General features: G+C 39.1%; 1 protein-coding gene and 1 long non-coding RNA gene across 4 annotated transcripts in view; one reads left to right on the top strand and one right to left on the bottom strand.

The window, feature by feature from the left end:
- Positions 1-26,786, top strand: part of LOC310706072 — a 37,025-nt gene extending 10,239 nt beyond the window's left edge. Inside the window, exon 3 of one of the 2 annotated variants that reach the window (XR_014525637.1) lies at positions 21,847-26,786. This is a non-coding gene — a long non-coding RNA (uncharacterized lncRNA). The remainder of the gene's footprint in view (positions 1-21,846) is intronic. The other variant, XR_014525638.1, reaches the window with a different exon arrangement.
- Positions 1-27,877, bottom strand: part of CLYBL (citramalyl-CoA lyase) — a 187,907-nt gene that overhangs the window by 2,193 nt on the left and 157,837 nt on the right. For both annotated transcript variants that reach the window (XM_083501339.1, XM_083501340.1), the window contains exons 3-7: positions 26,462-26,650; positions 22,435-22,536; positions 20,653-20,746; positions 18,086-18,253; positions 9,230-9,354 (exon numbers count right to left, since the gene is read on the bottom strand). In XM_083501339.1, coding sequence (XP_083357465.1) covers positions 9,230-9,354; positions 18,086-18,253; positions 20,653-20,746; positions 22,435-22,536; positions 26,462-26,650 — 678 coding nt within the window. The remainder of the gene's footprint in view (positions 1-9,229; positions 9,355-18,085; positions 18,254-20,652; positions 20,747-22,434; positions 22,537-26,461; positions 26,651-27,877) is intronic.

Below are 27,877 nucleotides of genomic sequence, written 5' to 3'. Positions count from 1 at the left end.
CAGTGCAATCCTATGACTATCTACTCAGAAGTAAGTCCTATTAAATATAATAAGAATCATATAATTGTAGAGTTGGAAGGGACCACGAGGGTCATCTGGTCTAACTCTGCAATGCAGGAATCTTTTGGCCCAACGTGAGGCTCAAACCCAGAACCCTGAGATTAAGAGTTTCATGCTGTACGGATTTAGCTATATATTTTAATGTTGCAAACCGCTTTTGAGACCTACATTTTGAAAAGTGGGATAGAAATTTGTAAGTACAGTGGTACCTCTGGTTGCGGATGGGATCCGTTCCGGAGGTCCGGTTGGATCCAGAGGTTTCAGCAACCTGAGGACCGCTTCTGTTCATGCGCAGACCGCTTCTGCATATGCCTGCGGGGTGAACTCCGGTAAAATGCTTATGGGTTTGCCGTGCGTGTATCCCAAAGTTTACATAAACAGAGGGTTATGTAAACAGAGGTACGACTGTAAACTAAGTGCCAGTGACATTGTCCGCTTGGGCCTTTTGGGCACTTTCCTTGGTAGATTCCACCAAAATTGAAATGCTACCATTTGAGATAAAAGGCTGGGATCATGTTTTGCTGCTGTTGGGTTCTAGGCACAAATGTATTTAATCGTAACTGCAGGCTGCCCAAAGGGCAGATGCCGCTGAACATGGCTGAACCAAGACTACATTTGGGACACATTGAATGGGGAAAAGGTTCCTACAAAAAGCCAGATTTCGATAAAGGGATCAGTATTGTACAAAATCAAAAAGATTTTTTATTTTTACATTGGCATAAGAGGAGTAACAATAGTGGTACATGATACAGATTTCAGGGCAAAAAGGTTAGCATGGAGAAGGGAATTAGGTGGAAATAATGCTTCTAGGAACTGAACTCAGGGAGTTTCTACAAATTCCATAAGAGAAATTAGCAAAATACATGGATTGTAAAAGGTAAAGGTAAAGGTACCCCTGCCCGTATGGGCCAGTCTTGCCAGACTCTAGGGTTGTGTGCTCATCTCACTCTAGAGGCCGGGAGCCAGCGCTGTCCGCAGACGTGGCCAGCCTGACAAGCTGCATCTGGCGAGCCAGCGCAGCACACAGAACGCCGTTTACCTTCCCACTGGTAAGCGGTCCCTATTTATCTACTTGCACCCGGGGGTGCTTTCGAACTGCTAGGTTGGCAGGCGCTGGGACCGAACGACGGGAGCGCACCCCGCCGCGGGGATTCGAACCGCCGACCATGCGATCGGCAAGTCCTAGGCACTGAGGTTTTACCCACAGCGCCACCCGCGTCCCACATGGATTGTAATTTGTGTTTATTAGGGATCTCCTATAAGTGATTAAACTGCTTATAGGAACTCCACCCTGAACTTCGGTTTAAAAGAAATTGATCTATGAATGACTCAAGGTTTTGAAGGTTGAGATTCTAAACATTATTGCTTATTTACATAATCCTACCTTAAAGCCAACTGGCTTTAGGCGGGGGAACTGGTCCTTCAGTCGTTATTGGGCATCAGCTCCAGCCAGCATGGCCAATAGCCAGGGACAAGGGAGGCCACCCAGAGGGGTTCAGCGCCCCCATCCCTAATCCAGGCCAGAGACCCAATGAAAGCATATGGGGCATGCTCTTTCTGAAGAGGTGCCAGTATAGGCAGTGCACAGAATCTGAACATCATTATTAGTTTCTCATAACTGGATTGTTTTTATTCACATGTGTGCACCTAAATTATGAATGTAACGGGTAGGAAGTTAGCAGTTGAGAAGAAGAGTTTGGATTTGATATCCCACTTTATCACTACCCGAAGGAGTCTCAAAGCGGCTAACATTCTCCTTTCCCTTCCTCCCCCACAACAAACACTCTGTGAGGTGAGTGGGGCTGAGAGACTTCAGAGAAGTGTGACTAGCCCAAGGTCACCCAGCAGCTGCTTGAGGAGGAGCAGGGAATCGAACCCGGTTCACCAGATTACGAGTCTATCGCTCTTAACCACTACGCCACAAATTGGAGCTCAATGCAGATCGCCAATGGTTTTGTTCTAACCCTGTCCTGCAGTAACACTGCCTCTCATGAATACTTCTGGATCTCAGCTACTGTTTTATTTTGTAAACCTCATTGAGATGGTTTTTATCTTCTCACGGTGGTATAAATATATAGGAAATAGGTATACATCTTAAGGATCCCAGTCCCCAAAATTTAAACTATTGGCAGTGTTATTCCAGGGGGGGCTGAGATAGGGACGGGGTTCAAGGAAATAAGGCTAAAGTAGTGACAGGCAGGACAAATGTCTTTGTAAGCCATTCTGAGTCTCCTCTAGCTTCAGAGTCATCTTCCGAACCACAAAACCGAATGTGAACAAAACGTTGCAATTTTCGGCCGATAAAGCTTTGTGGCAGGCGCGGGCGCTTAATTCTAGCGAAACCCATGCCAAATACAGTGAAATGAAAAAAACAACGCAGGATTGCTGCCACTTAAATTAGCTGAAATGATATTTAGGCTGTATTGCTTTCCTTTGAGTGCTCTCAGTATGCCCCGAAGAAGGCCATCTGGCCAGAACATTAGTTCTTTTGTTACACCCTCCATTGGAGGAAGAAAGAAAGAAGGCAGCTGAGCACCATTGTACCTGTGAGCACTGGGGGGAAAAACACACCAGATATTTAAGGTTTGGAAGGTATGCTTTTCCAGCGCTCTTGCTGCAAGCCAAATCTATATCCTATCATGCTCAGCAGCTCAGCCTGCCACCATGAGCAGAGTGTGAAATACACATTTCCACCCCCACACCCTTGATATTTCTCCAGTTCTACAGGGATCCAGGTTTGGAGGCAAGGGAGGGATAGAGGGAAACAATATCAGGGTAAATACATTTTGCATGGTTCCCCCATATTTAGACTCAGTGAGTTTGCATGCAGAAGGTCTCGGGTTCAATTGCTATTAAAATGGCCAGATAGCCAGGGCTATGAAATGCTGAGAACTTGGAGGACTGTTGCCAGCAATGCTAGCATAGATGGATCAATGGGTTCACTGGCATAAAGCAGTTTCACATGGTAATCTTTGCTACCTGAGGCCAGTTAACCCATTACCCTACTGTACAGAATAGGGCACCAAGCAGATTATGGTTTCAGTTCCCTGGAGGGTGTTTCTCTTTGTTGATCAGTGTTTATCAGAAAGTAGTGGCTGGTCCATTATGAGATAAGGAGAGCAGTGGCCATCCTGGGATTTAAGAGTAGATACCCTGGTACCCTGGGCATGGTTTTAGCTTAGAAACAAGGTTTTCCAAATACAATGAAAACCATGTATTTTGGATTCAGCCATCCAGGTACGATGGAAGTGGTTGTTGGTTTCAAGCAAAGGCTGTATTTTGGCTTGTTCAGTCCCGCCGCCACCACCACATCAGTTTCCTCCATTCTTCTGTGAGCCTCTGAAGCCTAGTATTTTCCCCTCTCTGCCCTATTCCATCTTATATGGAAAGACACTGGCTACTGCAGCCAGTTTCACACAATATGCTAAGTCAAATGAACCTTGACTTGGATAGACCGCATTGAAGAGAAGCTTGCAAACACTTCGCTCCTATAAAAATGTAAATGGACCCCTGACCATTAGGTCCAGTCGTGACTGACTCTGGGGTTGCGGCACTCATCTCGCTTTATTGGCCGAGGGAGCCGGCGTACAGCTTCTGGGTCATATGGCCAGCATGACTAAGCCGCTTCTGGCGAACCAGAGCAGCGCACGGAAACGCCGTTTAGCTTCCCGCCGGAGCGGTACCTATTTATCTACTTGCACTTTGACGTGCTTTTGAACTGCTAGGTTGGCAGGTGCAGGGACTGAACAACGGGAGCTCACCCCGTCGCGGGGATTCGAACCGACGACCTTCTGATCGGCAAGTCCTAGGCTCTGTGGTTTAACCCACAGCGCCACCCGCGTCCCTTTGCTCCTACCTGGTCCTTTTTGCTGTCCTGAGCTAAGCCAAGGTTTGGCTCACTGTATCATCTGAACTGGGACTCAGGGTTAAGCTCTCTCCACACCAACCACAAGTCCTTTGGGAGCCTGTATGAATGAATATAATTGCTGGACCACATGCTTTTTCCAGGAAATACGGGTGTGAAACATCTTTCACTGTGGATGTGTTTGTGTAAGAACTACTTTCTCATCTTCTGTCAAGAAGAGGTAATGTGGATGTATATAGAACATGCTGAAGAAGGCAGAGGGTATGATAAACTGACCAGTCAGGGTATGACTCCACAAGTGATAATAGGATCCAGTATTCAATTGTCTCTACCAGCTTTAACAGAAAGCAATAGTGGGGCTGGCTTTCCATGTACCCCCAGAAGTACTGCACAACCCTCTAACTAGCAGCTGATAAAGTGATTAGGCTTTATATATCTTCCCACACCACAGTGACTCTCGTATATATTATTTTATTTGTGAAAATGTAGAACCAACTCCATCCGTTAAGGATCAGAGTGGTTCATAATTATTATTTCCCTTGTTTATAATTTTCATAGCTCGCCAGTGTGGCAATTATTTCCATTTTACAGATGGGAAACTAAAATTATGAGATTGCTTGTTGCCCATTGCTACCCAGTTTCTCTGTGGCTGAGTTGCCCCAAGGCTGTGTGCACCCCAAACAAAAAGCAAGTTTTTGAGCTAAAATGGATGGATTCTGTAACCAACATATATTATACAGATTAAGTTAATTTACTGCAACTGCATTATTTTGCATAATGTATTCTGTTGTTTTTACTCAGTTACATAATTTAGTTTGAGAACTTTAATCTTGGGGAAGGACAAGGATCTGAGTGGAGCACTGAAACCTCACTTGGTGATCACACAAAATCTTACTTGGCCAGGTATTCAAGAACTTGCCCCATATCTCCTGGTGTCCCGCTCACTGTAGGAGCAAATGTGTGTTACTTGACTGACATGGTACCATTTGTCATATAGTTACCTACATTTTTCCATTGTAGGTTTTTATTATACTGGAGGTACTTTGGTTTAAGTGAGCAGAATCTACTTGTCAAATGGCAGTTACACCACTTGCTTCTAGACTTTTTCTGTCACTACGTATTTTCCAACTTTCACTTTAGATTGTTAAAGAGTCTTAGGATCCTGCTCTGCATTCATATAACTAAGACTTCCTTCCTCAGAATAATGGCCCTGATCCATCCCTAGTCAGGTGTAAATAAGTTTCTAGTATATTATGCAGCAGCAGGTAAGGGAGTACAAATTCAGATTAACATCAGAATGCTCATCCTCTCTTTGTAAACAGCTTTGATAAATTTTATGAAATAAAAATAAATAAATAAATGTGACAGTTCTTCCGATTTATGTCTAGGGCTCCCAAAATATAAACTTGTTTCTGCATGAAAACCTTAGCTGGACTAGGCAAATGATAACTTTTGGTCAACCCGAGCACATTGCTATTCTCTGTTGAAAATGAGTGACAATTGATTCAAAAATAGATTTTAAAATTTTATTTCAAAAGGTAATGGGTGTGAGGCTATTAAAGATGAAAACAGAATAGAACATGTATAAATAACACAATATTTTAATTTTTTTTAAAAAAGCATAATTGCATATTCTTTGCTAATAAAAAAATTATTCTTGCACTTCTGTTGTGCATTGCTATCATAGTGAAAGGCAGTACTAATTATTACAAATAAAATTCTTTAAAATGCTTAGTAATATTACCTCTGAATATATTTATCACTGTATTGCTTACAGCTTAACAGAATTTATACTGTGATGTTTTTATGAGCTTTAAAAAAAACAAAGGAAAAGGGAGAACTAAACAAAATTAGTACTATAATACAGGTGAAATATAGTGTTTGTTTATTGATCTCTGTCAATATGGGGGGAAGCTATGTGAATATGGGATATAATGAAATATAAGATATAAATGAAACACAGACATAAGTGATACATTAGTGTATAAACATTTCAATATTTTGTTAAAAGTAACTGACTGGTTTGGCTGAATTATGGGTTGAATTTTTCCAACATTCAAAGAAACAAAAACATATTTTTTTATCCCATTTACAGCAAATCTGAAGTTGCTACCTGAACATAATGTAAGTCTTCTTCTGTTACTGTAATAGCCATTTATTTTTTACTCAATTTCTTTCTGATTTCCATTTGGTGACTGAGAGATTTGGTGTAGTAAAAAGTACTAAGAGGCAGGAGGGTAGCTTGGATTCTTTCAACAACGGCTGCTCTGTACTTTCCAAACTCTGATAAATTGTGTTACCCGATTGCTGTGTGTTAATATAAACTATTGTTGACTGAGGGCATCGAACTTTGTTCACTAAGAACTTCCAATTAACAACAAACTGTGATCCCAGAGGCTCAAGACCAGCAATTTATCTGTGAGCAAACTAGTCACTCTAATCCTTTGCATTTCAGGTTTTCTTTTCCAGGCTTTCAGTTTTGATTAATAACACACAGACACACCATGGAAAGCTTAACAGTGTCAAGCCAGAATAGTGTTTTAGCTCTGCTGAAATTAAAGATTTGGTTTCGTGAAAGGAACAGGAAGGAATAAGGTGGAGACTGCAGAATTGCTGGCAGTGTGGTATCTATGCATTGGTTTTCTTGGAAGGAAAAGAGAGTAATATATTAGCAATACATAACTAGAACCTTTCAGGACAAGGAGGCTCAAATCATGATGAAAAAATTAATGCCTTCTTTGGACATGCCACACATGTCTCCTGTTGTGAGAAGTAGTTCTTTCGGAAAATTAAGCAATCATACATAACCAGTTTTCTTCTTAAGTGTCAGGTTTTTCAATATAGCAATACACACACTGATAAGATGTTTTAAGGAAATGTTGAACAAACAGCATCCTGTATCTCCTCGCTGGGTGAGAACAGTTCTTTGCTGAAGTCAATGGCAGAGCTCTCACTCGCTTTGATGAGGTCAAAATTTAATCCTACAGTGAATGGTCAGTGTCATATTTATAAATACTGGGAGTTAAAGGTGGGGCGTCAAAGAACTTGCGTATTTCCACAAATTGCATTCAATTGTCAGCAGGCTTAAACAGGGTTGTGTGCATTGCAAAAGTGTTTCTGAACTACCCTAACTGCGTGCCACATTCCTCAATTGATTCTAAGATCATTGCAAATCAGTTGCTGCATCTAAGAAGCAATTAGGGTGGTGAGTATAAAAGTCTTTGGAAGAACTTAGAAGAAACTTGCATTGTTTGTCCTATGTCAGGTGTGTAGTGGTATAAAATGATAGCCCAGCAGGGCTTTCATATGGAAAATGTTTATGGCTCCCCAGTGCAAAAGCAGTAAATATAAATATTTTGCCCCCTTGATCACTCCCCACATTGTTTTTCTGTGTAGTCTTCATAAGTCCCTGGAAAATGTTAGCTGCCATATGTACACCCTATTGGCACTGTACACACACAGATGGGTATAGAGAGATGGCTGCTAACAGGTGTACAGAGAAAATGCAAAAAATAAAATTAAAAAGCTGTTAGCATATATCTTTTTAAAAACGTTTCACTCATTAGAGGCTTTAAACATATGAAATAAGGTGGTCAAAATGAAAGATATGCAAATTGATATTTCTATAAACCTTAATATAGCATCTGGGTTTGACACTGGAGTTATAGTTATGTGATAAACTATGGCTTAAGACAGAAGGGAAGCTTCCTTATGGGTATGTGGCAATCAGTTTATTCTAAGGTGTAGGTTTGATGATAAAATGGAAATATGGTGGATTTCATATTGTGGGAATGGGTCATTTGGCACGCACTAGCAGGATAGAAACATGTGAAACTATCGCCATATATTTTCGCAATGCAATCTAGTGGGATTTGTAAGGGTTAGGAAGAAGTGCATATGCCTATACACACACAAATATCTCTTGTGCGCGTTCAGATTTGCTAAAGATGTTTCCTTGGCAATTAAATATTGTGCAAATTGCACAGAAAGAATCACACGTTCTCTGCTGCACTTCTGGACACTGAAACTTCGCTGGCTTGATAACCATTTCAGATTTTGGCTCTTGCTAGAAGAATCACATTTAATTGCAACTTTCCCCTGCCCCTCCCCCCCCCAAAGTGGCAAACTACATTATAGCAAATAACCTTTAAGATAATTAGCCGACAATGCTGCAACGAGCATAAAATTTTCCTTCAGGCGACCCCTAATTTAAGTGTTACTGGCACAAAGTGAAGACAGATTGCGCTTCACCACCGCAATGTTTACATAGCAGAAACCCACAGAGCAGGAAACAGGAGACTCAATGATGCACTAAATTAGGAACAATCATATTCGAGAGGTAATTTGCTTTCTTTTCTATCCAAAAAACCCCTCCAGTCCAAAAATAAGTTCTGAAAAATAATAATTCCAAATTTCCACCTGTACTTTGCAATCAGCTGATGTCCAATTCTGTAAGGAGTCTCATAGCATGGAAAACTTTACTCACAAATGAGCTTTACACCCAGAAGTTTCCCAAAGTGTAAAAAACAATAATTGGTCTCTACTATTTAGGAGTTGGGTGGGAAGAAGACAAAGAAAACCCAAACATGATTGTTTTCTTGAAGTTAGTTGGAAATGAAAGCCGTCTGAGGAATTAATAAATAATACAGCGGCACAGAATTAGTGGGGTTTTTTTCTTCCTTTTTTCTTCATAAAAGATCTTAGTCAGATATAACAGTATTATTTGAGTTTATTAAACTAACTAGATCCCTAGGTGCACTATCTACATTGTTTATTTACTTAAAATCATTTATAAACCGCTTAATATTTTTTAAAAGAATCTCTTAAGTGGTATACAAGATAAAAACAAAAAACAAAACCACTAAAACAAAAATGCAACACAGTAAGTCTTTTATACTGAACAGTAGTATAAAAAGCATTGGAAACAAATGAAAACAAGAACCCAGCTAATTCCAACAAATCTTATGCATCAGGGAAATCATGGAGAAAAAGGCATGTTCTTAGAATGCATCTGAATTTAAGGTCTATCATTTAAAGGACAAAAGACCAAAAGCAAAACTCAGGGCACATGACTGAAACTGCCATTTAAAATGAACAAGTCATAGGTTTTGATATAAAGCTGCTTTCTCTCAACAAAATGCAAGTTAGTTATTTTTTTGAGTAAATATACCCTAGTGTATATTCTATATAATACATGTTATGTTATGTAATGTTCCCTTTATGATAACTTGAAAACACTTTTAAATTTTCTTCCATTTGAAACATCATATATAAAAGAAACATAGTATGAAAAAAGGGGTTTACCTTCCCTATGCGCTGATGCTCTTCAAATGCTGTGATAAGTTCTTCTGCCCACATAATTTTTTCAGGGCTTGGTGAGAACTGTTCCTGGACAACGGCAACTTGATTAGGGTGAATCACCTGCTTACCTACAAAGAAGATTAATAACCCCAGAGTTAAGCATTTACTAACAGATGCTCCAGCAAAATGTTCCAATCACTTGAGGCTTTCAAATACTGCACCGACTCTCATTTTTCGATGGTTCTTTTTAAAAAAACCCACACACCATTCATTGTTAAATTATGCTTCTCCTTACCCTAAATGAGCTAAAAATAGACATAACAACTCTGTGGTTTTTTTTAAATAGATGTGACTAGCATTTCAGGGTTTTTCCTCTCCCTGCCAGCTATTCAAACATAGTATAAAAGATATAGCCAGACTTTAGAAGATCCTTATTCCTGTTAAAAAGGGAAATAATGGAAATAAGATCTATCACCAAAGCCTAAAGCTTTTATGCAGTTTGCACGTTTTTCTATTTACAAATAATTATTCTCTAACAGTGCAATCTTAATACATGACTAAATTCCATTATTCCCAGTGGGGCATATTCCCAGGTTCATGTTTATAGGATTGCAGCCTAAATTGTCCTCGTGTTAGGATTTGCGTTTTAGCAACATTCTGCACCAACTTATTGTTTATTACATTTATAGATTGCCCCATCTGCAAGTCAAAATCGCCTTTACAAATATGGGCTATAATCCACCAAAAAGTTCTCCTGCATAAGCCCCATTGAAATGAATGGGAGGTGCTCAAGAATTTGGCTATCATCAGTGAGCGACATCCAACTTTGTTGTCCACCAGTGAAATTGACATTGGTGGTGGAACAGATTCCTTGTGAAACCCCTGCCCTTGCCTAAAATCTAGTGGATCCTCTAGAACAGGTCTGGGCGAACAAGGTGGTGAGATCAAATGGAAGTCTTTTTGTATGAAGTTGCATGTCACCCAGCGGGGTTTGCACAGAGGAAGTTTCCCTGTGGGCTTGTGTCTTTTAAAATGTGACCCCCATTCCAGTCCCATCCTACTGGCTCAGAAAAGTTAAATAAAATTAAATCAAAAGGAATCCACATTTATTTGATTTTTTCATTTGACAATTTTATTGGTTTCTGTAAGATATTCTGTGCTCTCCTCGCCATGTGTTTATCTTTTAAACTGAGTAATAAGTACTGTGCTACTGTAATGCTTTTCTTGTGGAAGTGAGGCTAAAAAGAAGAAACAAAAATCTTTTAGAACTACATTAAACCGGTCTATGCTGCGCTGAAGTTTAAGAAAGCCTTAATAGACAATACCCAAGTAATACGATTTGATGTTCAATGAGAAAAATATAGATTTCTTTAATAAATGGAATTCCTGTAGATCCTTACAACATTTTTATTCTTCTAACAGTGAATAATTGTAGAGGGGAAATTATACAGTAACTTAAAAAAAAAATGCTACACCTCTTCATGTGAAAGGGACTTGGCTTCAAAAAAAAAAAAAATCAAAATAAGAAAAATAGCAACAAAATCAGAACTCAGGTTGAGCTTTCTTTTCTGCATACATGTTTGCCTATTATGAGTATCCTAATATTTTATTTGGTTACATTAAAATGGATTCTTACATCCACACCTGAATCTTTTTCAAGAGACTCTTAGGAAGCTTTTGCAAAGGACTGTCAATAGATTTGCCCTCATTAAAAATATAACGACATGGCTCATTATATTGAGCGTTAAACTCAAACTCTTATTTTTGGGCGCAAACAATATTTCAGAAATTTCCAGTTGCCATAAATGAGTTGTGTGTGTTTTGCAGAAGTACTTTACATTCATGTGCAAGTCCCAAAACTGTTTTGAAATGTGCTCATTTTCAGCTGGTACAAAACCAGGGAAGCAATTAGCAAAAAGTCATAATCTGTTAATTCATTTAAAAATTTTGCAGCTCAGGGAGAGGCACATTTAAGCAACACAAAATTAGAAGCTCAAATGAAAACCTGGAAATTACTATGATTATGAAAGTAAAGAAAAAGAATTGCAAGAATGTGTGCCTTCATTTCTACGATTAATTGTTCAATGAATTTTGATGTTTTCCAGTTTTATTCTTGCACATATAAATATAAAACTGAAATCAATTCTATGCAACTAAGGTACTTTTTGTAGCTGCAGCACATAGTTTAGAAAGTTATACCACAAGATGCTTCATCATATTTCATTTTAAATTACATTTTCACTTTTTGCAACCTGAATATTCACAACGTGAGATTGAGATTCTCTCATAAGTTTCACATCTTTAAAAATCCTAATTTTAAAAAAGGAATTATATTGAATAAATTAGTGTAATTCAATAATCTGTTCTATCTGCAGAAAGAAGTGTCATTTTCTAAAATTGAGAGAAATTTCAAATTATACCACTATGGTGAATATACCATAGTTTTTATTCTGCTTGTAATAGACAAAATGTAAATTTAGAAACTGAATTTCGTATAAGTAGTTCAATACAAAATATAGAAAATATACATTTAAAGACAAAGTGAGAAAGAAGTCCTGAAATACTGGTCAATTAGTTTTTAAAAAAAGGTATTTTGCAGTGATGATATATAATGTGAGGGCTTTAACCTGTTTAAATGTGTGACCTCAGTAAAAAATAAATAAAACACCATTTGATTTATGGCCTCAGTTGCCTTTTGTTACACCTTGTGTACCCAAACAAGTGTATAATGGACCTTAGTGTCATGGAGAAACAAGGGAAATATTATAAACCAAACAGTTGTTATTGACAAGTTAGAGAGAGGTTGCAGAGTTGGAAGGCATTAAAATTTATGGCCATGAAATCCTTTTTGCAGTACCATTTGATATATCATGCTTTAAATCAATACCTGTCAAGTCTTTTATGTAATTCTATGATGGTGTCATTTTTTGTCTTCTACAAAAGATTGTAAAAAAAAAAAGGGGGGACCCTATAGTGTTTCATATTTATATCTAGCTTCCCAGCATGTTGCAATGGAGTAGCTATAATGACTAAGTCAGCTGTTAAAGTGTCATTCCAGGGTTTACAATTTTTATGTATGTAAACATGATTACAGCCTATAAGACATTTATACAGAGAGCATCCCGAAATAAAACTCGTGGGTTACGCAGACTCGTAAGTGGTAAACTGTTAGGAAACAAGACCCTTTAAAAACAACTGCTCTTCAAAATGATGGCTGAAAACATGGGTGCAATCCTATGGCAAGATCTGCTGGGGTGAGTAGCTTAGGATGCAGCGGACCTCTGGCTCAGCTGGGCGAGGATGCTGGAGTAACAAGCTTATTCCAGCTCAGTTGAAGCTTGGCTAAGACTGCTGTGGGACCCCTGACCATTAGGTCCAGTTGTGGCCGACTCTGGGGTTGCGGTGCTCATCTCGCTTTATTGGCCGAGGGAGCCAGCATCCAGTTTCCGGGTCATGTGGCCAGCATGACTAAGCCACTTCTAGCGAACCAGAGCAGCGCACGGAAATGCTGTTTACCTTCCCACTGGAGCGGTACCTATTTATCTACTTGCACCTTGACGTGCTTTTGAACTGCTAGGTGGGCAGGAGCAGGAACTGAGCAACGGAAGCTCACCCCGTCATGGGGATTCGAACCGCCAACCTTCTGATCGGCAAGTCCTAGGCTCTTTGGTTTAACCCACAGCGCCACCCGCGTCCCTCAAGACTGCTGTAAGTCCCCCCAAAAGGAGTGTTTCAGGGGTGTCCACTGGTTGGATCCTAAGGCAGAGCTGTAGCTATGGGGGGGGGAGCTAGCCAAGTGTTTTTGCCCTGGGTTAAGCCTCCAGAGGGGTGTCACTGAGGCTCCCAGCCCGTGTATGTGTGTGTGTGTACACAAATGTGCAGGGGTGTGTGTGCCAAACTGGGTCTTTGAAATAAAGTCTAGTTTTGCCCCTGCCTAAGGCTGTTCAGCTTGGTCACATGGCCTGGTATATAGCACTACTTTAAAGGCTTGTTTTTCCCCTGTGAGGCTCGGGCAGAGCTGCAGCAGCCCCCCTGCTGAACAGGTTTTGGATCTGGTGTAAATTTATGCTGGCTTAACTTAGACCGGCTTGCTTTAGGCCAGCTTCTCGTGCATAGGATTGCTCCATATACAAGAAACATAATCGTTTAGGGGATGCCAAATGAAACTTCATGGACATGTTTTATGAAGTCTACCATAGTCCTATTGTAAATATTTTACTAAGGCACTTCTCACTTTTGAGAAGTGATCCCTTTTGAACGGTTGATGTGTGGACTAAACATTGTGAGAGATTGAATTCAGGCACTGTTGAATGTTTTGCTTGTAACGTTTGGAAAACACATTTCTATATCCTTTTGCGTGAAAACCTTCATATATGAAAAATTCATATATTTCTTCAATTAGGTGTTGGAGCCATAATTCTGTGGCTTTCCCCAATGCTAATGTGGTTGTAGGGCCAATAATTAAGTTCTTTCCTATACAAATATAATCGTCATCCACACATTACCGGAGGGCATGGGAAGCAGTGAGCACTCTGGCAACAACTCTACACCTGTCTGGATGTAACATTGACTAATACAGCTAACTAACCTTTAGCTTAATCCTAGAGTCAGAGAGGAACTCTACATAGGATTAAAGCCATTTTTAAAAGCTATGAACATAACCAAACAAGAGAGAGGCGGTAGAGGAGGTTTATGTTAAAGAGTTCTCCTTTGTGAGTATATTTTAAATTTTGATTTAGGGATGGCTGGTTTGCTAATTATCGGGTTTCAAATGGCTAATCTGATTATTACATTACAGTGGACACTCGGGTTGTGAACGTGATCCGTGTGGGATGCATGTTCACAACCTGCAGCATTCACAACCCATGTCTGTGCACGCATGGGCTGTGATTCGGCGCTTCTGCGCATGCACAAAGCATGATTTAGCGCTTCTGTGCATGTGCGACCGTTGAAACCTGGAAGTAACCTGTTCCGGTAATTCTGGGTTTCGGCAGTCCGCAACCTGAAGCGGCTGTAACCCAAGGTACAGGAGAATGATTACATTAACCTTCCCCAACCTCAGGTCTTCCAGATGTTTAGGACCACAAGTTCAAAAACTCCTGAAGGTTGGCCATGCCAGCTGGGGTTGATGTCCAGCAACGTTTTGGACAAACACTATCCCTGCCATCTTGCATTAGACAGATGAACATTTATGAAATGCTTTGCTCATTCAGTTCTGCATGACAAAAAGGTTGATAATGATAGGGATTGGTAGGAGGATATATTATATTAATTATATTTAATCCTCTCGAGGCCCACGTGTTTTTGCCTGCAAATATCCCACAGATAACACCTAAGGGCACAATTTAGTGATCTTCTGTGCCCTTAACTCTATTTATACACAGGTGCCATTGGGATGAATGGGGATTCACTAAATAGCAACAACACCACTCATCTGTTTTTGCTTTAGATATCCTGCCTTGAAGCTTGTCAACATTTATTTACTGGTTTTTTTATTATTATTATAAAAAATTCTATCTTGCCCTATAAGCAGATCTCTCAGAGCAGCTGCCACATGGACTCCACTTCAAATCACTGTAGGTGGTGGCTGTTATCATATGATGAGCCATTTGTGTAAAGCGGTTTACCCCACAGATGGTGTTAGTTTTTCCATGCCACGGCAAATGAGGGTAAAGAAAAGTTTGCAGTGGCATAGTGAAATGCATTTAATCCACACTGGAACAGATCCTCACATGATAGCAGCTGCTACGTGGAGCAATGCTTATCACATAGAAATCCTAGTAACTTCAACAGAAAGTATTCATCATGCCTTTTAGCAACATAAGCTATTTTTAATTCCAATGGATGAAAATGCCAATATGTTCATAGTAGAAAATTTAAATTTATGACTTTGGGACAGGCCATTTACAAGAGCATTTATGCAGATTGGTTATGGCTTAACACACTTTAGTCAAGATTATTTGAGGGAGGTGAAAAGGGAGAATTTGTTCTTTTCAAAATCCTTCAAAAACACCATCCTTCAAAATGGTGCTGAATTTGCAGTGTGCCATATTGTGTATCTGTGTATCTGAAGAAGTGTGCATGCACACGAAAGCTTATACCAAGAACTAACTTAGTTGGTCTTTAAGGTGCTACAGGAAGGAATTTTTTTATTTTGACTATGGCAGACCAACACGGCTACCCATCTGTAACTGTGCCATATTAATTATTCTAGAATAAAAATGTATTACATAAAGGATTATATGCTCCCCAAAACATTAAGTGGAAGGCTGCTGGGGTAGGGGAATCCAGCCTTTTATCACATTTTAAACTGCTTTGATTGTGTGAGCACAAGGTTAACTAAAATTCACCTTGTCCACTTAACCTGGGTCTAGTGATCTTGATATTATATAGGCTGCTACATACCTCCAAAACTGTGCACTTTGGAGACAGATTGCCTGCTTCATTTTCACAAGTAGAAAGTTATAATTTATTGTGTTTACTCCAAATCATGTGGAATAGTGATGTTAGTGAATTTGAGAAACATAACCAGGATACACTTTACTTAGTCTGGAATAAAAGAGTTTGGGCTTGTCTACACTTGGTTCATCAAGAGTAGGTGATGGGCCGAGTGACCTATTACTACATTTTCAGTATTCAGGCTCTAAAGGGGCCTGTGCAAACATACAAAGCATTTCTGTGCTCAAAAGAGGAGATGATGAATAATTTTTAAAAAGCTTTCAGTAGCATTTCCTTGTCTCATGGGAAGGAATCATAGCTCAGTCATTTCCTGAAGGTTCCAGCTTCAACCCCTGGTATCTCCAGTTAAAAACAAACAAATAGGTGATGGCAAAGACCCAGAAGAGCTGTTGCCTCTTAGTACACAGTCCATACTGGTCTAGATGAACCAACACTCTGGCCTGATAGAAGACAGATTTCTGTGTTGCTATGGTCCAAAGGGCCTCCAACTTTTGGAGGTAGTCTTTATCTGGTATTCTAATCTGCTGCAGACCGTTGACAGCAGATAAGCTTTTGTGCATGTGTACTGTTTTGGATTTCAGCCATTGACTTTAACAGGAGTGTGACAAAGCCTTGAAAGTTGGTTGGCTGGGTAAAGGAAACAGTAGGCACTTTGATGCATGCCTTGTGTCTGGATAGTGCCCCAAGTAATTCTTGTAGTAGTATTTGGGATGGAAGAGTATTAGCCTGTTGTTCTTGATAATATTTCTGGCAAGCAGCTCTCTCTGGCGGCAAAACCAAGGAAGAGTCTTGTGGCAGTTTAAAAATTTAACATATTTATCATGGCACAAGCTTTCAGGGACAGAAGCTGAAATGCGACAACACCATTAAGTTTCCACAAGTCTCCTTCTCCTTGTTCATTATTGATTGCTAGGTTGGTGCTTTAAATGGTTCTTCAAGTTGCATTTCCTCCAGAAACCAAGAGGGATTTTGAACTTTTTATTTTAAGAATGCACTTCTTACTAGATTAAGAGCTTCAGAGAGGTCCCTGCTCCCCAGTCTTACAGACCTGCCTATCTGTAAAAGTGTCACATACCCATCCTGATTGAAAGGTATCGCTGAAACATTGGTACTGCTGTTCTTTAAAGAACGCTGTAATCTTTGTATGCAAGCCAAGTAGCTGATTCCTATCATAAAGCTGCAATCTTTGTTATGTATCACATCTCATAGGGGCGCCTGCATGATCTAGCGCACCAATCATTGGCGAAATGTCTGTGTTACAGGGATTGGCTGCAAGAAGCCTGCTGATCGCACTGCCTTGCCAGTACCATCAGGTGAACAGGCAATTACTGGGAAGCAAGCCAGAATTGGGGAAAGCAACTCAAAGGAAAGACTGACAAGAAAATAACTATCATAGCCTAATTAGCATATCGGGTTGTTGTGTGTGTGTGTCTGTGTGTTTTTTAAGCTCCAGCACTTCATAATAAAAATGTGGACTATCAGGATTTTTGACCATTTATTGAAATGAATGTATAGCTGTGATTAGCAGATGTTAGAAGTAGAGGTGGTTTTATTCAAATTTGTTAAAAATGCTTTTTAAAAAATGTGATTCCCAAAATGCAACGGCAGCATTATTTTATTTTTTGCATAAATGTACACCCACAGGCATACATGAATTGGAAACTGAGTGGTGTGCAAGGTTTTCAGCCGATATTGTGTTTCCTCTAACCCGCGAGAGCAGGAGGGTTCTACGTTTATACCGCAGCCTTCATTTATACTTTACTTTCCCTAAATCATAAAAAGAGTAACGCACTTGGGTGTGACTTGTTGAAAGACTCTTTAAGGGCCTAGTTTTGCACTTGGAATTTTCCGCCTGCCGTTTTACAGGCAAAAGTAATTGTGAAAACGTTTTACAGCGTTTGGACTTCTCTGCTCCTCCACCAGTCAGCGTAAGGAGATGAACAGGGGGGGTCTGTGCTGCAGAACACGTCTGTTTTATGATTAAGGAGAAGAGATAATACATTTTACACCAAGGGTGAAGGGAGTCTTGTTTTTAAATCTTTATGGGTGGTGGGGGGGGGGAAAGGGATGATTGTGGGTGCTCTCTTGTGAAAGCAGGATGCTTTAAGGGGAGATATGTATAAACCACACCTCCTCCCATCTTTTAGTGCGAGTTTAAATTTGAGAACGTAAATGCAGAAGTGAGAAAGCTGCAGCTCTCTCTATATATATTCTTGAATATTGGTTGGGTGGGGCTGGTTGTCCCTGCTGAATTTCAGTATTTTGGACCTGCTAGCAATTATTATGATTCCCATTTGTTAGTTATTTCAGTATAAAACAAACAAGCAAACACACACACACACACACACACACACACACACACACACACACAGTATATATATATATTTGTAAAAGCCATACCGGTAAAACCCATTAAGGCACCCTCTCTTGACTGCTTACGGAGTCCCTCTTCATCATAAAAGTCGATATATACAAGGTCAATGGCCTGCAAGCCAAAAGCCTTTGCTGTGACAACAATTTTTTGCCTGGCATAGAGAATATCGTGGGTTTCTTTACTACTTGTTGAACCTGAAAAGAAATAGCGGACAGTTGAGAAAACTGGTTTTTTAAAAAATATTTGCAGCAGAAATTTACTTAACGTTACCTTTGTCGTCCTTTTCCCGAAAGACAGGAAGGAAAAAATTGAAGAGCTTTTGTTCGCCAAATTTCTGTGCAGCAGCTGCAAGGATATTTTGTTGCTGGAGACAAAATATTAAAGCTGCTTCTGCAAAAAACTCTTTTCTTTCTGTTTCTGAAATGAAACGTTGGTCCTTTTTTAAAAATCAAGCCCTAGTGCCCGAGGATTAAGCTCTGTGTAGGGAGCAATCCTATGCACAAGAAGCTGGTGCAAATTCAGCTAGCAGAAAGTTCCACCAGATCCAAACCCCGTTCCCTAAGCCAGGCAGAGGGAAAACAAACCATTAAAATACTGTAGTATTTTATGCTGGATTGCCAAGGCACATGACTGACCTGAATGGACTTAGGATCCAGCCTGAATCCCTTCTCTCTTGTCCTGCCCCTGCCATGCCCCAGAATGCCCTTTTGGGAGGGACTTGCACAGGCCTTGGCTTGGCTGGCAGAGCAAGTCACACAGGACAGGAATGTTTTCAGCCGAGCTGCTTTGGGGGAACCTAAAGATGGTTGAGCCCAACTGAGCCACAAATAAGCAAGTTGAGTTGGAGATAAACTGCATTTGAAGATGCTCTGCCTTCTGGATCTTGCCAAAAGACCGCCCCTCCCCATCGTGCTTTTCTTTAATAGGAAATATGAATTCGGTTTTCTAATTTATTTTACTGAACACTTATTTCTATACTGCTTAATCAGCAAAGCCTCCAAGTGGGCACAAAATATTTCTTTAAGAAAATCCGATGAGTTGACCTAGAAATTCTTAACAAGTAGATGTAATCAGCAATATAAAAATATACATAATAAAATACACATTAAAATAAATGTCAAATTTATAGACTTGCCTAAATGAAGCTTTTAGCAAGTTTCAAAAACAAGACAGCAAAGGCACCTGTCTAATATCAATGGGCAGGGAGTTCCAGTGGATGCGTGCTGCTACAGCGAACCATCATTGAGTATGTGGATTGAATGTTACACGGCACTGATTCAGCAAATTGAAGGAGTTGAGTGGACATATATAGGGGTAAGACAATCCTTCAGATAAATTGGTCCCAAGCTGTTAACCACTTTAAAATTACCGGTACTAATAGTAACACCTTTAATTTGCTTTTGCATATCTGTAGCAATTTGCTGATATCTATAAGTATTGCACCCAAAAGCACCAATTTGATGGCCACTGAGATGTTACAACCATTTAATCTAGAGCAGTCCCATTTATTTCAGTGGGGCTGAAATAAGTGGTAGAAATACAGCTTTAGGTTTTGTTTTGTTTTTTTAAAAAGATTTCTGTCTCAGTCTAGAATTTTGATCTTATACACATTACTTTGAAAGAACTCCATTGAGTTAAAATTTTAGCCCAAGATAAATGTTCATGTTCAAATGCTTGGATGAAACATCCGATAACTATGATTGACTTCTGAGGTTTTTTTTTTAAAAAAGCATCCACAAAATCTGCTGAACCCAAAGAATATCTGATACCGCCTAATGCATCTATTCTCACATGTACACTTGTGTGAAAAAATAATAATCTGTTCTCTTGTCTTGAGCATCACTGTTTTGACCTTGCTTGCCATCTTATCAGGAATAAATGAAGGCTTTGTTATGCCTCATTATTTAAAATATTGCTTCCTTTTATGTGAATTGCACTCAGAAAGTTGTGATTAGATGAACCAGATCAGAAGGTGCATATTTAGCAGATATGTCTGTCATAGCAACGTAATACAGAAATGAGGTTCTGACATTGACGTTGTTTTTGGAGAAATTGTGACATCACAAGGCAGAAAGGCACTGAGGTGTAGTTGCTTTCCTGGAGGAAGTATTAAGATGCATGCACTAAAACAGAACTAAGCATGCAAGAGATTGTTAAAACTATCTACAGTATTAACAATAGGCTTCTTTGTGCACCAAAATTAGAAAATTAGTCTCGTGATTTCAACAGTCACTGCATTTAATGTTTTAGTAGGAGAGCAATAAGCAGAATATGTTTCTGTAAAAGCACAGCTGTAATAGGTTTTAGATTTCAAAAAATGACAACTGAATTAGGAAGATGTACAGCAGACAACACAAATAAATGTATACCTGCTAAGTTAGTAAAGGCAGAGCAGCAGGCTCCATTTTTAAAAATAACGGCCACAATCCTGCAAAGAGTTAAGATGTATTTAATCCCGCTGATTTTAGTGGGCTAAATGAGACAGTACGTGTAGGTCTGTGGCAGTATATCTTATTGTTGTTGTTAGTATTGTGGCCGTTCTGTTATTATAATACTGTATTGTCAATTTAAAGGGGGGGGGGAATGCAAGCACCTATGCTGGCACGGAAATCCTCGCCTCCAAAGACGACTCCATCCAAACGAAGGCCAATTTGGGGTCCTTTCCTCAGAGTTGCTTCGCAAACTTCCTTTAAATGGAACAAAAATGTTAAACGCAAGCAGCAGGCTGTTTAAAATCATTTTCCCTACCAGAAAGATACAGTTACATTAATTCCTTGGGGACAAGGTCTGCTGTCAAGACCCTTCTTGCATAATGTGTGAAAAATAAGTAATAATAAATTACACATCTGCACAAAAAGTATACTTTGAATGCAGATCTATCCAGTATAGCTTAAAGCACAGAATACATATATACATTTTTGTCCTTGCATTTAGGACAAAGCTTTGTCATGCGCCAACAACCTCTGAATGATAACTGTAAACAGTCTGTTATATTTACAAAAGTGGACACTGCATATAGCTTAAGAATCCTTCCTGCACCCCATGAATAATACCTGCATAGAACCATGACTGGAGTATCTTTGGTTTAATACATTGCTGATGGACCGTCATGGCGGATGCAATCTTCTAATCACTATTTAATGGGCAGCGTAGGGTGGGGCTCCTAACCAATGGTAAAACTACACAATGAAACTAATACAATTCTAGGATATATAAGGTGTAACAAGTAGCAAAATTAATAATTTAAAAAGCAACACCTTGGGATTTGTTAAATGTATTAATCTTTGTAATGTCTGTGTAATCATTGTTCTTTTTAAAAAAAAGTAATGTTGCAAATTGAAATGCTTCATAGCTAGCTAGAATTTGCCTGCCAAAGCACAGAGCTACAGTTTATTTTATTATGATTACTGTTGCAAATATACCTATTTTTATACACTGTGGTTCATACAAATCCTGTTGCACCAGGATATTGGATGCTAGCCGGTATTTTTCAGTGCTGACTTTACTAACACTTTTTCTTTTTGTGTGTGTGAATTTGAAAATAAAAACCAAACCAGTAAGTAAAATCTTGGCTCGATATGAACATGTGTAATTAGAAATCCTTTAAATTTAAGCCGAAAACTATCTTTCAAACATGCTGTTAAAAATGCGGTGCCTATCAACATGGTAGCCACAAGGGCCTCCCAGCAGCTCCGTCTAATAACACAAAACTTTTCCAGGAAACCTTGGCATGGCTGTGGCGCACTCTAGTTTCAATTTCATCATTGTTAATATCTTTCCTCCACAGAAACACACAGGCTGGATGCCAAGAATAGGAGGCCATTTGCATGGATTTGATCAACATCAAGTTCACATTGCAAAAGATGGGGGAAGATAAAAGAAATGACATTTTTGGAGGGCAGATGAAAAAGAACTCCACAATACTTAATGCCATTTTTTGGTGCATATCCAGTATTGGGCTGTAGAAAACAGAAGGTACTTTTTTTACCATTGACTGCAAAGGGCTCTCTGTGTGTGGTTGCAAATGTTATCAGTTCTCAGAACTTCATAGAAGAGGTGCTTTTAAGATATTAGAATAAGACTCCTGAACTAATAATAAAAATTTGACAGCCGCTATATCTTTTTACACACGTTTATTGGATTTAAAGGAAATAAAAAAGAAATGCCAAAATAGGACAGAAGAGAAATATTATGTAGGATGTGACTGTATTATGTGGCACTGGAATTTCAGGAAATATTTTGGCTGATAAATGCATTCATATAAAATACGAAATGGAGTGGTGTTTTAACCCACCTTTTTCCAGTTATGTGACTTATTCCATGGATATATGGCTTTAAGCAGAAATGCCAGCTAAATTATATTGATGTTTCTTACCTTAAAATTGAGTAAGCCCATTGCTGTTTCCACAAAAGGGAGGAAATTCATAGGTTCTACAAGTACCCGGCCTTTTAAATGGTGTGCAAATTTCTCTGTAAACTAAGCACCGCAGAGGGAAATGATCAGTTTCGTTTTTATAAAAAAATAAAATCTATAAAATGGTACAACTTATTTAAACTTTCCATTGAAGTGAAATACAAATAAACAGAGAAAACAAAGCCTGGAGAGCTGAGAGGGGTGGGGGGGGATAAATAAAAAAGAAAACTCTGCCAAGCTTTCAAAGAGGTCTGTTCTCTTAGGCCTATCTCCTTCAGAATGCCCGCATTACTGTATATTTTGGAGTGTGAAGTTTTACTTGCAAAAATATTTGCCTAACACCTATCACCCTGACTTAGTTAAATGCAAATCAGCAGGCTCTTAAAAAGAAAGTAGAATTGATATACCTGACATTCTGTTTTGTTTCATGTCTGACACTGACAACGGCTGTGAATGTTCCCCAGCCTTCCAAAGTGGGACTCACATTATTCATTATGGCACCGTCACCCTTTGTTCCAGAGGTCTTTTCTTCATAATTTTTTTTTTAGCTTACCTAGGAAGGGCCTTTAAAAAGGAAGTTTAATTCTTTGAAGACCAAAGCTCTCCAATTTTTTCCATGAGACCAGTTCACAGCTAGCTCTGAGCTGCCGGTGGGGTAGCCTAAATTCCAAAATCTATCATCTGGAAACATTACAAAAGCTCTTGTACAGATTTTTTTTCTCTCCCTCTCTCTCCCTTTCAAAAGAGAAGGGAGGGGGAGGAAAAGCTACCTCTGTATATTGTAAATCTATTATGTCTGTCTAGATCTAGTAATGTGTTGGGAGATAAACATATCACAGGTATGCTAAAGAAATTTTAGTCAATAAAGACGGGGGGAAATGCATCAATTTTATATTTAAGGAATATTTAACCATTAATGGATATCAAAGGAAAAGGGAATTTTAATCATCTCTCCATTCAGTCTCAGTTGGGTAAATCATATCTAAGAGATTTGCATAAATATAAACCATCAAAGACTTTTCATCTTCAAAGGGGGTTTCAAGACCCTATAAGCTTTGTACTGTAATCATCGCAGGTCACAACCCTGCAGGAATAAGGCTGCTATGGCAACATAAAAAACTAATGCTTAAGGCTTAGCATAATATTCTGACTAATAGAAAGGAAACTCATTTTAAAAGCTGGCAGCCTATTTACCAGAAGCTGGATTAGAGGTGTTATTTCCTCTTTTAGCTCCCCCTCCAACTTCACCCCTCCCCAAAAGAAAGGGAAATCTAATCACCGAAATCTTTAAAAAGCTTCCAACCAATTTGCAGTAACTTTACATTAAGCCCAAAATAAATCATACCTTGCTGCAATGCTGGGGGGTTTTTTGGAGGGTGAATCCTCACTGTGTGTGTGTGTGTGTGTGTGTGTGTGCCTGTGGTGTCGTCATTGCTGCCACAGTTGCCTGTCAAACCTTTCCACAGGCTGGTGTGCAACAGAATATATATAAGGAATTAAGAGAGAGCCTGCCATTCAAAGTATGGCGTGAAATGCAAAGGAATTGCAAGAGGGGTGGGGAAGACACTTGCAGCCCGGTCCTACCCATGTTTACGTGGCAGTAAGCTCCATTGTGTTCAGCTGGGCTTACTCCCAAGGAAAGGTGCACAAAATCACAGCACGATAATAATAAAACAAAGCCAACATATGCCTTTGTCCGGCCTTGATAATTAAAAAAACAAAACAAAACAAAACAATTTAGCAGGTATGGTTAATTTTAAGTTGGCAAACCTTTTGTGTGCTAAGCCATTGAAAAATAAAAAACACACACCCATCTGTTTGTTTGTTTATTTAAATCTTTCTTTTTAATGCATTTTATTTTGCAACTTGCAAGGGAGAGTTTTTAATCAAGCAATGTTTGTCCTCCATTTCCTCCAATTTTTTAATTGTTTTTTTTTTTAGCACCAAATACAAAAGGCAACTAGTTGAGAAGTTTCAATTAATTTTTTTCAAAAGGAGACGATTAAATGTTTCCGGCCTGGTAAAGTGTTCATTTCATTTCAGTGAGAGGGGGTAGAGGAAAAAAGGGGGAGGGGGAAAAAACAAAGCTCTGGGAGGGGATGAAGTAGCAGGCCTTAGCAATGCTTTCAATTCCAGTGCACACCCGATAGTGTGTGGGGAAGAATGCCCACTGTTCAGGATTTGTGGGAGAATTGTCCCATGACAAAGGAGCGAGAGTTACGCTTGTTATAGTCCAATAAGCCATGCCAGTCAAACAAGTACCCACACTAGGGACAAAAGGGGAGCAGGAGATTCTCACACAAAAGAAAACAAGTAAGCCCATCTTTTCGTTGTGCATCAGCCTCCAGGTTTTATGCTTCACATAAATAAAAATGAAGGGGGAAAAATAAACAGAAAAAAAGAGGTAGCTTTCCATTTCACTAGCCACTTAAAACAAAGCCAAAAATATCACTGAACTTGATCGGTCTCCCTAGACAGAAGACTTTAACAGAGGTAGGGGAAAAGTGTCGAAAGGTTGGCGCTGGTTTATTTCCAGAAGGGAAAACGGTTGAAAATTAAAAATCAGAGATGAGGAAACATGGAGAAGCATGTTCCTCTTAGCATGAATTAGAAAGAAAGCCTGAAGTTCTCACATCAAGGTAAAACATATTGGGTAACACCAAAGGCCTTCGCTGGAATGGCAAGATTCATAACCAGCAAACTCCAGAAGTGTTAGTCCGCTGTACAAAATCAACAAAGAGGCCTTGTGGATCTTCCTTAGTAAAAGAATGTGCCACTTTGGAGACAGCGTTACTGAAAACAGAACTATTCTTTTTGGATGTTTCTACGTAGCTGGACTTCAGTTTTCCCAGCCTCTGAAAAAGGTTGTGTCTCCTGCCCCCCACTAACATGTAATGAATTTAACAGCCGTCAATAGTAGTTCAATGTTACCCATAATGTCTTGGGTATGCAAAAACAGCCAAGAGCCTTATGGAACCTTAAAGGCTAATAAGATAAGTTTAGGGTTAGAAGTGGAACTAGTTAGGATACAAACTACCAGATTTATCTAGTTTTGTTTTTCTTTATAGACCTTCTATGGATCTCTCCCTCAGTGTTCCCCAAACTATGAAAACAGGATAAAGAAGCCTTACGACTTTAGTGGTATTTTTCAGAAATAATGGTATCACTAAATAAAAATTATCCCTCCTTAACAATTTGAACAATTATAGCATAATTAGGCCCATTTCAAAGTTTTCTTAAGTAATTTGACATGCCAACCATTTACATTTCAGGTTTTTATAGGCTGAAAAGTCAGCCATGAAACACAAACACACCTGTCAGCAATTAAAAAGGAAGAAATAGAGAACTGGACAGGAAATAATATCTGTGCTAATTAAAAACACTAGTTAAAAGCTTCCTGTTTGTTTTTCTGGTTGCCCTAAGGAGTGACCTTTACTTTTTGTCTCCACCATAATTTTTTCATATGTTGCTAAAATGTTTCCTCCATCTACTTATGGTTTCCAACTTCCAGGGCATGTACGCTATACATTTACATGACAGTCAGTGAGGTTTTACTACAATGAAAAAAGCTGGTCTGATTTTAAAACATTTTTACTTTGCCTTAATGGCAGCACAGCTTATTAAAGCAGTATGCAAGCCAGTTAATTCTACTTAAAAATTAAAACACACGTTCTGCATGTAATTTCAATCTATACCTCTTATCCTGAAATGGTTGTTCTTTGAAATATGGGCCAAATTTGCTTAATAGATGCAAGAGGCTTCTAGGATTGATTGATTGATTGATTGATTGCTTCTAGGATTGATTGATTGATTGATTGATGTTTACTAATAAGCAGATGATGGTAAGGATGAATTCAACTAGTGGCTAGAGATATTTCTTACTTGCCTCATGAGCTAAATCCACAAGTCCCAAAGTCTCCTCTTTCTAAACAAAGTAGCAAAGATCTTAATCTAATGCTGAGATAGTGACGAATCCCAATTTACTCACCCATCTTATTTCTTCGACACTTTCAGTTTTTGGAAGCATCAGGCTTGTGGGGAGAACCTTGGATTGCAAAATGACCTTTATATCTTCTTCAGCAAGACCACTGGATACTGAATTGATCCTAACACACTTCTCAGTCCGACCAAACTCAAATTCTTCAAGTGCTTTCACACTAGTCATTCTTGCTTCTGCCTAGAGTTGAGAGGGGATAAAAAGTAAAAAGAACCCTTAATTTCACATTCTACTGTACATTTATTGCAGTTTTCTGAATCTTGAGCATCTTTTAAATAATAATGAAAAGCCATTAAACTGATGCAGCGTGTTATGATTTTAATGGACCCAATGTCTTTAATGTTCCATTTCTAAGTCATCATTACTAATTTTGTGGGGAAATGTATACAATTATATGACTGGAAAGAATCTAATATATACCCTGCTAACACCACAATCCTCTGTATTTCTTCTCGGAAGTGGTCCTATTTAGTTCAATGGGACTTACTTCCAGGTAAGAATGCATAGGATTGTGGTCTGAGTTGTGTCCAAAAGGGAAAACTTAAATGTCAACATTAAGAGAATATTTCCTCCAGTGTACTTTCTTGTAAATACTAGCAATATCACTATTTGTATTTATTTATGCATTTTGTTGTATACACTCTCCTAACCTGCCCATACTTGGACTACTCTCCTTCTTTCCATTAACTTAAAACAGAAACGTTGAAGGAAGAGCAGGATAATTGCAGGAGTAAAAAATCTCCCACAAAGGGCACACATGCATTCTGCTTTTACTGAAGCTATTTGAAATAAACAAATCCAAACATATATGCTCAAACTGAGACACACACAAGAAAACGTTGAAGAAAAAGTAAGCGCATCTGAACAATGTTTTCCTTCTGAATAATTGAGCAGTTGCTGAAATAAAACATTTTTATTGGGCCAGAGACAGAAATTCAGAGAGACTGAAAGCAAGAAAGTGCCTGGACTCTCGACTTCCTGCCAATTTCAGTTTCAAAACACAAATTCCTTCAACTTGGCAACAGCCCTTAGCAAATTCTCATTGTCAAAATGAACACTTATCAAAAGCAATTTCATTTGTGAAGAGTTTTTTATAGTACTAATAAAACTTTAAAGCTTCTGACTGATGAATGTTTTAAAGAAAGGGGGTGGGGGGGGGAGAGAATGGATAATGGTGTTAACAATATGCAGCCATTTGCCCCCCAAAATACTTATCAAGGAAACAGGCAAACGAAAGGGAGGAGGGAGGGAAATCATCAAAGTTAGTATCCAGAGCAAAGCCAGTCAGCGAGACAACACAAAACATTAGATTTAAACCAGACGGATCCCAATCCGACCTTGGGAGTAGAGGCAGAAGAGGCTGCAAAATGTGGTCTGAGTTAAACAGTGTGAGGAAACAGTAGCTTA

This window comes from Podarcis liolepis (assembly GCF_965112155.1).
Source record: "Podarcis liolepis genome assembly, chromosome: 4".
Taxonomy (NCBI): Eukaryota; Metazoa; Chordata; class Lepidosauria; order Squamata; family Lacertidae; genus Podarcis; species Podarcis liolepis.
Note: the sequence above shows the minus strand (reverse complement) of the source record. Positions and strands in the feature narration are given on the sequence as shown.